The sequence below is a fragment of the Eretmochelys imbricata genome, chromosome 14 (assembly GCF_965152235.1).
Source record: "Eretmochelys imbricata isolate rEreImb1 chromosome 14, rEreImb1.hap1, whole genome shotgun sequence".
Lineage (NCBI taxonomy): Eukaryota > Metazoa > Chordata > Testudines > Cheloniidae > Eretmochelys > Eretmochelys imbricata.
Window position 1 is genome coordinate 27,016,338 of NC_135585.1, and position 11,489 is coordinate 27,027,826.

The 11,489-nt window shown below is 45.4% G+C and overlaps 2 protein-coding genes across 2 annotated transcripts; both read left to right on the forward strand.

Annotated features, from left to right (window-relative positions):
* Nucleotides 1–858: 858 nt before the first annotated feature.
* Nucleotides 859–1,815, forward strand: LOC144275219 (olfactory receptor 6N1-like). Its single transcript, XM_077834400.1, has one exon. The coding sequence runs from the start codon at nt 859–861 to the stop codon at nt 1,813–1,815; it is 957 nt and encodes a 318-aa protein (XP_077690526.1).
* An 8,240-nt stretch (nt 1,816–10,055) lies between these two features.
* On the forward strand, nt 10,056–10,991 carry LOC144274934 (olfactory receptor 10A7-like). Its single transcript, XM_077834034.1, has one exon. It carries the CDS (start codon nt 10,056–10,058, stop codon nt 10,989–10,991), a length of 936 nt encoding a protein of 311 aa, XP_077690160.1.
* Nucleotides 10,992–11,489: the final 498 nt, after the last annotated feature.

Genomic DNA, 11,489 nt, shown 5'->3' on the forward strand with positions numbered 1-11,489 from the left:
TTTGAGTTTAGGGAAAGCATTTTTTTTCACACAGTGCCTTTCCTGTATTATCATCCCACACTCATTATGAAGTGGGGAGGGTCATTTCCCAGTTAGGGTTGTACATCAGCCTGGTTTTGCACCTTCTTAAGATCCACCCTCCAAAGAGCTGTATTTTATGACTGCTACATAGCTACTGTTGGGAAACAGAAAAGGCACTGCCGGTCCCTCACCATGTTCCCATCACCACCACAGGCACTAAGGGAGAATTTACTCCACTTCATAATTTATGGCATGAACTGATCTCTTGTGAGGGGGTGAAAATTATTCCTTCTCCTACAGGGCACTGAAATGCTGAATATACCAGGATATAGTGTTAGAATTAATGGAAAGAAATCTAACAGCAGGACGTTGCCTAAGAACTCTAGACCACATTGAAAAATCTCAGTCCAAGATTTTAGTTGATGTTTGATTTTGACTCCTAAGACATGGCATGATTCTGGCCATTGCCAGAAGTGAAATACAGCATTTAAGCATCATTGTTAAGCTCTGGTATGTCACTAGAAAGGATATGATAGACAGAGAAATGATCTGATCTGTAATATCAGTATGTGGCTACCAGATAAATGAGCTTTTATAGTAATCACTGATATCCGTGTCGAACACCCTCTTCCCCATCAGAGCAATGTTCTGTCCTCGGACTCAGTTTCCGAGCACTTTGCTCTGAAATCTAAACTTAGCCTTAAAATTTCAGCCTGTAACCAGGAGAGGGAGGGATTTTCTGAATATTTACGGAATTAATTCACGAGATTTGATTAACTTTTAACTCTGTGTCCTTCCAATTCAGTCGCACAGATTTATTGTTCCTAGACTCAACCAATGGCAGACTGCAGAAACCAAACAGCCATCACTGAATTCTTCCTCCTGGGATTCGGGGATCTCCCTGACCTGCAAATTCTTCTCTTCCTGATGTTCCTAGCGATCTACATGGCAACCGTGGTTGGGAACACCCTCATTGTGGTGCTCGTTGTGGCTGACCAGCATCTTCACAGCCCCATGTACTTCTTCCTGGGGAATTTGTCCTGCGTAGAGACCTGCTACACCTCAGCCATCGTGCCCCGGATGCTGGCCGGTCTCCTGACTGGGGACAGAACCATCTCAGTCAGTGGCTGCATCATACAACTGTATTTCTTTGGTTCTCTGGTGGCTACAGAATGCTGTCTCCTAACAGCGATGTCTTATGATCGGTATTTAGCGATATGTAAACCCCTGCACTATTTAACTCTTATGAATATCAGGTTTTCCTTCCAGTTGGCTGCTGACTCCTGGTTAAATGGTTTTTTGGGTATTACGATCTTTGTCTTATTCCTATCACAGTTAATATTCTGTGGCCCAAATGAAATTGACTATTTCTATTGTGATGCCCTCCCACTGATAGAGCTCTCCTGCAGTGACACCCACCAGCTCATATTGGTGGATTTCATACTAGCCTGTGTATTCACCCTGCCTCCATTCCTACTAACCATGACATCCTACATGTGCATCATCGCCACAATCCTGAGAATCCCTTCCACCACCGGGAGGCAAAAGGCCTTTTCCACCTGCTCCTCTCACCTCATTGTGGTGACAATTTTCTATGGAACCCTAATGATTGTCTACATGCTACCGAAATGTGATACACTGAGAGACCTAAACAAAGTGCTCTCTCTTTGCTACACGGTCCTGACTCCCCTGGTAAACCCCCTCATCTACAGCCTGAGAAACAGAGAGGTCAAGGAAGCTTTGAGGAAAGCAGTCAGTAAATGTGGCTTTCGCAAAAACGTGCAGAGACTCTGAGATAATAACTTAGCTTTGAAAACCTCAGGCTGTCTGGGTGATTTCAGCAATCATCCTCCATTAAAATTAAGTTGAAAAGTCCTAGTGAAAATCTCAGCACTCAGTGTTGTCCACCTCAGTGGAAGGACCAGGGAGGGAGGTGGCCATAACCATGTTCCCATCATGGAGTTATGGGCACTAGGCAGAATGGAGACAAAATTGTAACCAATTGTTTAGATGTTTAAAAAAGCCATTCTTGATCAAAATAAATGTTTGGACAATGAAAATAGTAACTCCTTGTGCAGCAGAGATGGGAACGTAAGTCTGGGAAATCTGCCACCCCTGAAATTGTGCTTATTACCATCATAACCCTCTGCAAACCAACCATCTTCACTGAAGTCACAGAGGCCGGAGGCAAACAACCAGGCCCCAGCAGTGACCTCTGGACACTTCACCAGGAACAGCGTTATAGCTCTTATCTGGGCTACACCTGGCTGTGACCAGGTCCGTGAAAGCAACAGCTCCAGGCTCACCGGGCCCTTGGAGGCAGGGAGGTTGGACAAACAAAGAGGTAGACTCACACGCCAGGTCCACTGGGACTGTCCAGGCCCAGCTGGGGGTTTGCCAGGGCACCCGTAGAACTGAGGCCGTTCCGGGGGTCGGGTCTGTCAAACGGTCACTGACGAGGGACTCTGCTCATGGCCCTGCAGGGCACCAGCTGCTCTGCTTCCACCAGCTGCACAGAGCAGTTCAAAGGGAGGGGACCTGTTACCATGACCATCCCCAAAACTAACTGCAAGAAGCCCAATGTCCAACAGGGCTAGTTCTGAGGGCACAGTGTCTAGTCAGCCTCAGGTACCCCAGGCAGCTCTGCTCCACACAGGGCTCTTTCCTCAGAGGGTGAGGCAACTTATGGTGAGAGGAAGCGGCGACCACCTACCAACGGGCAGAACTCCTGTGATGCCAAACACGGCAGTGCTGGCTCAGTCACTGGGAGCACGTCAGGGCTTGGCCAGAGGCCGGGGAGCTGGGCACCAGTGAGAACTGTAGGGCTCCGACTCTGTGGAAGGGATTTCAGAAGGGACCTGACAGAGCTAGTCACCCAAATCCCTTTGAAATGGGAGATGGATGCACATCACCTTACACGCCTCTGAGAATCTCAGCGTGGAGAGCCACTGGGAATCTGTCATGGTAGCTTCAATCTGTGCATTTCCATTGGACACAGAGCCCATATCAACAGAAAGGCGCTGGATGGATGGGAAACCCCTGCTAAGCCTTTGAGAGCTGCTGCCACTGTATGCGCTCTTGTAGCCACGAATGTTGCATTCATTTTTTGTACGATTTTGTTCCCAGTGGCTATAGTTTGAAACAGCACACACCTAGCAGTAGGTAAGAAATGAGGAGAGATGCAGTTATGCTGTCTAGGGCCACAAGAGGGCAGAGAGGACAGGCGCAGCTGTGCTGTCCAATGAACAGCAGCCAAAGTGGAGGGGCAAGAAAGGAGAAGTTATGTTGCCAAAGGACCAATGGAAAGGGAGGTGAAGCTGTATAACGGTGTGTACGTGCTGAGTAGAGAGCACTGAAGAGAAGAGGACCTCTGTGCTGCATAGTGAAAGGTGGATAGTAGCAGATGTTATGGAGTGAGTTTTGGGTTGTTATATTAAATAACGGCCACCATGTGACATGAGAGTCAAGAACGGGAAAGAGGCAGCTATAGAGAGAAGAATCCACTAGAGGAAAGAGCAACAGGCTGTCATGCTGGGAAATCAACACTAGAGGGCAGCAGAGTAGAGGAAATGAGGCGGGTGGGGGTGTCAGAAATACTGACTAGTGACCAATAGAGTTCAGTAGCCAATACAATAATGGGGAAAAGAACAGGAGGACTTGTGGCACCTTAGAGACTAACAAATTTATTAGAGCTTAAGCTTTCTTGGGCTACAGCTCATTTCATCAGATGCATAGAATGGAACATATAGTAAGAGATAGATATACATACAGATAAGTTGGAAGTTACCATACAAACTGGGAGAGGCTAATTAGTAAAGATGAGCTATTACCAGCAGGAGAAAAAAACTTTTGTCGTGATCATCAAGATGGCCCATTTAGACAGTTGACAAGAAGATGTGAGGCTACTTAACATGGGGAAATAGATTCAATATGTGTAATGAGCCAGCCACTCCCAGTCTCTATTCAAACCTAAGTTAATGGTATCTAGTTTGCATATTAATTCAAGCTCAGCAGTCTCTCCTTGGAGTCTGTTTTTGAAGCTTTTCTGTTGCAAAATTGCCACCCTTAGATCTTTTACTGAGTGGCCACAGAAATTGAAGCGTTCTCCTACTGGTTTCTGAATGTTGTGATTCCTGATGTCAGATTTGTGTCCATTTATTCTTTTGCATAGAGACTGTCCGGTTTGGCCATTGTACATGGCAGAGGGGCATTGGTGGCACATGATGGCACATATCACACTGGTAGATGTGCAGGTGAATGAACCCCTGATGGTGTGGCTAATGGGATTAGGTCCTAAGATGGTGTCACTTGAATAAATATGTGGAGAGAGTTGGCATCGGGCTTTGTTGCAAAGATAGGTTCCTGGGTTAGTGTTTTTGGTGTGTGGTTGCTGGCTTCAGGTTGGGGGGCTGTCTGTAATTGAGGACTGGTCTGTCTCCCAAGATCTGTGAGAGTGAGGGATCATTTTTTCAGGATAGGTTGTAAATCTCTGATGCGCTGGAGAGGTTTTAGTTGGGGGCTGAAGGTGATGGCTAGTGGCGTTCTGTTATTTTCTTTGTTGGGCCTGTCCTGTAGTAGGGGACTTCTGGGTACTCTTCTGGCTCTGTCAATCTGTTTTTTCACTTCAGCAGGTGGGTATTGTAGTTTTAGGAATGCTTGATGGAGATCTTGTAGGTGTTTGTCTCTGTCTGAGGGATTGGAGCAAATGCAGTTGTATCTTAGAGCTTGGCTGTAGACAATGGATCGTGTGGTGAGCCATCAAGGGCTCGTTCACCTGCACATCTACCAATGTGATACCATGTGATATATGCCATCATATCTGATTGATTGATTTGGCTTAAAAAAAAATATGAAGACTTTCTCAGTAATGGTATCCCACATTTGGACAAACTTTGTCATGAGAAGAGATATGAGATGATGTGAATCAAACTATGTGTGTCTTTGCAACAAAGCCCGATGCCAACTCTGTCCACATATTTATTCAAGTGACACCATCACAGGACCTAATCCCATTAGCCACACCATCAGGGGCTCGTTCACCTGCACATCTACCAATGTGATATATGCCATCATGTGCCAGCAATGCCTCTCTGCCACGTACATTGGCCAAACCGGACAGTCTCTACGCAAAAGAATAAATGGACACAAATCTGACATCAGGAATCATAACATTCAAAAACCAGTAGGAGAACGCTTCAACCTCTGTGGCCACTCAGTAAAAGATCTAAGGGTGGCAATTTTGCAACAGAAAAGCTTCAAAAACAGACTCCAAGGAGAAACTGCTGAGCTTGAATTAATATGCAAACTAGATACCATTCACTTGGGTTTGAATAGAGACTGGGAGTGGCTGGCTCATTACACATATTGAATCTATTTCCCCATGTTAAGTAGCCTCACACCTTCTTATCAACTGTGTAAATGGGCCATCTTGATGATCACTACAAAAGTTTTTTTTCTCCTGCTGGTAATAGCTCATCTTAACTAATTAGCCTCTCCCAGTTTGTGTGGTAACTTCCAACTAATCTCTCTCTCTCTCTATCTTACTATATGTTCCATTCTATGCATCCGATGAAGTGAGCTGTAGCTCATGAAAGCTTAAGCTCTAATAAATTTGTTAGTCTCTAAGGTGCCGCAAGTCCTCCTGTTCTTTTTGCGGAAACAGACTAACAGGGCTGCTACTCTGAAACCTGTCAATAATGGGAAAGTTATACTGTAAAATGGCCACTAGGTGGCAGCATGTTGTAAGAGTGAGATATGGGCTGCTATTTTCAAAAATGCCCATTAGATGGCAGCATCTCTTGAATACTAATTCGGGGGCGGTACAAGTACATGATAACTGGCCATCACCTTGGACAGGCATCTCCCAAAAATGAAAGCTGGTGTTTGTCCGTGTTCTAAAATATTTTCCACAAAGGATCATTAGACTAAAACCTGATGTAGAATGGGACTTGTATAATTGCAACTCACAGTGGGTATTGTTAGCTACAACGCTTTGGAGACACAAAATGAACCAAGTGGGAGAAAGGTTGAAGTGGGACTGTATTGAAAAGCATGAAGAAAGAATACAAATATGAGAGAGCATTTACACTTATTAAATCGAAGGGGAAGCCCATTTTCCAAAGGTAGATCACAGGCACTAGCTCATCCCTTCAGATAACTGCAGGTCTCTTTACTGAGAAAGTCCCATTTCTGCAGAATGATGAAAGACAAGAACCTCAGTGGAACTGGAGTCCTGTCTGCCAAACCCTGAAGAGCTCTGTGTGTCGAAAACATGTCTCTCGCCAGCAGAAGTTGGTCCAATAAAAGGAAAGGAGTACTTGTGGCACCTTAGAGACTAACCAATTTATTTGAGCATAAGCTTTCGTGAGCTACTCCTTTCCTTTTTGCGAATACAGACTAACACGGCTGTTACTCTGAATCCAATAAAAGGTATTACCTCACCCACCTGGTCTCAAACCCTGAGAAATGAGTTCATAGACTGAAGTGAGAGCTGTCCTACGAATAGAGGTGAGCACCCAATTCCAAACTGCTGCTGCTTTGCATTTATATATCACCTTCCGAACCAGGGTATTAAAGTGCTTGAGTAATTAAGCATGAGCAATTTAAGATTCACCTTCTTTGAAGAATGTGGGAAGGGTCTGTATTCATTTTTACGATACATAGTCTGTGTCAGGATGCTGGGCAAAGGTAGGTAGGACAAGTGGTAGGAGCTGGAGATCCCGGAACTGAAGCCAGGGGTCAGAGTCAGTATCAGGGTCGAGAGTCAAGCCGAGGGTCAGAGCCGGAGGCAGAATCAGGAATTGAGACAAGGGTCAAAACCAGGTTTCAGCATCCCACTTGTGTTTCTAGGGGTCGATCAGGAGTCAGAATCGAAGTCAGAGTCGAGGTCAGTACCAGGACTTCAGACACAGAGAAGCAGAGTGGTCATGGCAGCTGGCTGGGATCCACATTGTTGCCTGGACACTTCTTGGTGCGCCCCATGGGCGAATATAGGGTCAAGGAGCCAAGAGCACTTTCAGTCCGATCATGCAGGATGGAATTTACCGTGGCGTACAACCACTGCAGAGTATGGGCCACAGGCAATGAGTCAGCTACAGGCACTGCCAGGTTGCAGTGTGGGGATATTACGTACCCGTTAACCTTACAGGCCCAGGTCCAAGTCCTGCTGATACGCACAGTTACTTTGGGTGGCTGTGGTCTGGGTAGATAAGGGTTAAATTCTGCAAGCACTCCCTCATGGTAGCTGTAGACAGATCTCAGTGGTCTGATGCTCAAAGGAAAAGCCCCGTGGGAGAAATGCATGAAGCAGTGTATGAGAGATACAGGTGGGTGAGGTAATATCTCTTATTGGACCAACTTCCGTTGGTGAGAGAGACAAGCTTTAGCTACGACACTGCATGAACCAGTGTAGTCAGGTTCAGACGCCCTTCTCGAACCCCCAGGGGACCTTTGGGCAGGAACCCTGAACTAAGGGACTTCGGAGTGGATAAAAAAACAGACTGTGGCTCAAAGGGTTACTGTGATGCTTGGACATATAAACAGGGTGATCTGGAGCAGAGAGGCTATTTTACCTCTGTATTTGGCACTGGTGCGACCACTGCTGGAATCCTGCATCCAGTTGTGGTGCCCACAATTCACGAAGAGTTCAGCGAAAAGCCATGAGGACAGTTAAAGGATTGGAAGACTCAAGGAGTTCAATCAGTTCAGTTTAACACGGAGCAGGTTAAGGGGCGAACTGATCACAGTCTGTAAGTAACCATATGGGGACCAGAAATGTGATAAGGGTGGGCTCATCAATCTAGCAGAGAAAGGTATAACAAGGGTTAAGAGCTGGAAGTTGAAGCTAGACAAATTCATACGAGAAATAAGGCACAGTTTTTATCAGGGAGGGTAATTAACCACTGGAACAATTTACAAAGAGTCATGGTGGATTTCCCATCAGTGGAAATTTTAAAATCAGGATTGGATGTTTTTTCTGAAGCATCTGCTCTAGTGTAAACAGGAATTAATTCAGGGAAGTCTTACGGCCTTTGTTTCACAGCGATGCAGTCTAGATGATCCCAGGGACCCTTCTGGCCTTGGAATCTATGAATAAGTGGGGAGAGATTCTGATTGGGGTGTCAGACTATCCGAGAGGCCGGGGTTGCAGGGGGCAACCTGCCTCATTGTTTTTTGGGGGTACCTGGGTTAAGTGGAACCTGCTTAAACTGGCAAGGAAAGGCAGTGTTTAGATAGACAAATCGTCTCATGCCATTTGAAGTCATCACGTATTGGGGTGCTTTACCTCCTACTGAACCGAAACAATACCCTCAAAGTTATCCAGATCTACGCTCCCACAAGTGCATGCGAAGATGAGGATATGGAAGGATTCTATCAGGAGCTGGAGGAAACCCTCACTCAGAGTTCCACATAAAGGATTGCGATGGGAGATTTTAACGCCAAGGTTGGAAGAGGGAGAGAGGGCGAAAAGTTCATAGGTATCGGAGAATGAAACGTGCGAGAACGACTAGATATATTGGCAGAGACGAGGAGAATGTTCATTGGTAACACCTGGTTCCGAAAGAAGGCCAACAGAAGATGGACTCGGATCGCATCAAATGCGAAGACAAAGAATGAAATCGATTACTTCTTGATCGATAGACGACGCTTCCTGCAGGATATTTCAGTAGTGCCATCGTTCAACACCGGAAGCGGCCATCGCCTGCTGAGAGCCACACTCACGTTCACTGTGAAGGTGGAGAAAAAGGCACTGTGTACGGCGAACAGAAGGCACCAACCGGTAGCTTTCGACGAGGCAACCCTGAAGGAAAACATTTCCAGTGAAGACTGGAGCCTCCTGGACGACTGCGATGAGGATTCTGAGAACTTCAGCAAGAGACTGAAATGGTGCGTGAAATCAGACAATGTGTGCCTAGGATTTTATTGTTTTAACCCTGTTTCCCTCTGCTAGGTATGTTTCTGTGAACCAACCAGTCACACCTGTTTTTGAAGAGGCCATCCTGAGTCACTAGAGGTTCACACTGGTCACAAGGTCCCAGAGAGGATTCCATAGCAGGGGACAAAGCCAGTTGTAGCTGCTGGAGATAAATACGGATGGTGAAACAGGGACGCTGTAGCCTGCAGGCACACGGCACCCATTCTATATACATGGGAGATAGAGAGATGGATATACAGCTGAATACTTAAGGAGAGAGAGAGAGAATAGAAAAATCAGTGAAATAAAAGTTTTAACTTTCCTACCAATATTGGTTGGAATTTTCTAAGTGCCTTAATGGATTTAGGTGCCCAACTCGTCAAGAGGAGCGGGTGCCTAACTCCTGTAGAGTACTATCGAAGTCTCAGCCTTAATAGTCCAAGAATTCATGTTACAGAGAGAGAATTCCCAGCACAATTTAACAACATTTTCAGGTTCCACAACTTATATAATGGAAAAGGTTTTCAACTCTTATTAATATTTGCTAACGGTAGTAAATCTGGCTCTTCCTGTTGGGAATTTTTGATATTTTGGAACTGTGTAACAATGTGAAAGAATCACAGAGGTACATTCATAGATTTATAGATTGGAAAGCCACAAAAGACCATTAGATCCTCTAGTTTGATGTCCAACACTAGATTTATTGATTGATTGATTTGGTTTATACAAAAATATGAAGACTTTCTCAGTAATGGTATCCCACATTTGGACAAAGCTTTGTCATGAGAAGAGATATGAGATGATGTGAATCAAACTATGTGTGTCTAAATGGCTGCCCATTATGGTGGGCTCTCAGACCCTTCAACATAGCAACTGGGTTCCTGGTCCAATTCGAGAGATGTTGATATTTTGTTAAATCTGCTGCATAAAACTTACGATAATATATCCAAAGAGTCAACATGCCAGCCAGCTCTGTTCCTGCAACTCCATTATCAAACCAGGGGGCTTCCTTCCCCCACAACTTCTTCTTTGCTGGGTTAAAGCTTAAGTATGTTTTTGCCAATCATCTCCAAGACATATTTTTCTCTTCCTCACTTTTTATCCTTCCTAGATACACCCCATGGCAAACACAGAAGGGAGGAATCAAACGTCCATCACAGAATTGGTCCTCCTGGGATTCAGGGATCTTCCTGAACTGCTGGCCCTACTCTTCCTGCTGTTTCTAGTGATCTACGTTGTGACCTTGGCCGGGAACATCCTCATTGTTGCGCTAGTTGTGGCTGATCGGCGCTTTCACACCCCCATGTACTTCTTCCTGAGGAACTTGTCCTGCTTGGAGACCTGCTACACCTCCACCCTCCTGCCCAGGGTACTGGCCAGTTTCCTGACAGGGGACAATACCATTTCTGTTAGTGGTTGTATGACACAATTTTATTTTGTTAGTTTCTTTGCTGCTGCAGAATGCTATCTGCTAGCAGTGATGTCATATGATCTGTACTTGGCGATATGCAAACCGCTCCATTATGCGGCCCTCATGAATACCAGGTTCTGCCTGTCGTTAGCAGCTGGGTCTTGGATAAATGGATTTCTGGCTGGTATCATAGTAATAGTTCTTATGTTACAATTAACTTTCTGTGGCCCCAATAAAATCGATCATTTCTGCTGTGAATCCACAGAAATGTTAAATCTCTGCTGCAATGGCACCAACCAGATAGAGCTTGTCATTACCATCCTGGCTGCTATATTCACTCTGCCTCCATTTGTATTAACCATGATGTCCTACGTGTGTATCATCTTCACCATCCTGAGAATCCCTTCCACCGCCGGGAGGCAAAAGGCATTTTCTACCTGCTCCTCTCACCTCATTGTGGTGGCCATTTTCTGTGGGACCCTAATTACTGTGTACCTGCTACCAAAACCCAACACACTGAGAGACCTGAACAAAGTGTTCTTCATCTGCTACGCAATTCTGACTCCTATGGCCAATCCCTTCATATACAGCCTGATTAACCACGAGGTCAAGGAAGCCCTGAAAAAACTGTCAGTAAGTGTCTAGATTTTATGAGAATTCAGAAACTTTAATCCCTTAAAGCAAGATGGTGTAATACTCATGCTATGTGGATCTTATTTCTCACTCCATTTTTGGTGATATGCGCTTATAACATTTTGAGGATGTGCAAAGTTTTGAAAGTATAAGAGGAATCAATACCAGGACTGTTGGAGTAAAACTGAGCTGTATTTTACTTGCTGAATGTGGGTAGATATCTCGATTAATTCCATACACTAGAATGACTTAGGGCTAGATCTACGAAGGGACTTAGGTGTTGCAATGAGTAAGTTTTAGTGCCACACCAGCCAGTGGGAACCTATACGGTGCATGGGGAGCCAGGCTCCCTATACGGTGCATGGGGAGAAGTAGGCAGCTAAGAAAGGGATCCCCAGAGATCAGCATGTGGAGCAAGGAGCTGCCTCACCTAGCCAAGAGGAAAATCAGTTAGAGTGTTGCCTAAGCCCCATCTCTCCCATGGAGTTCGACACTGCCTCTGCTTGGGAT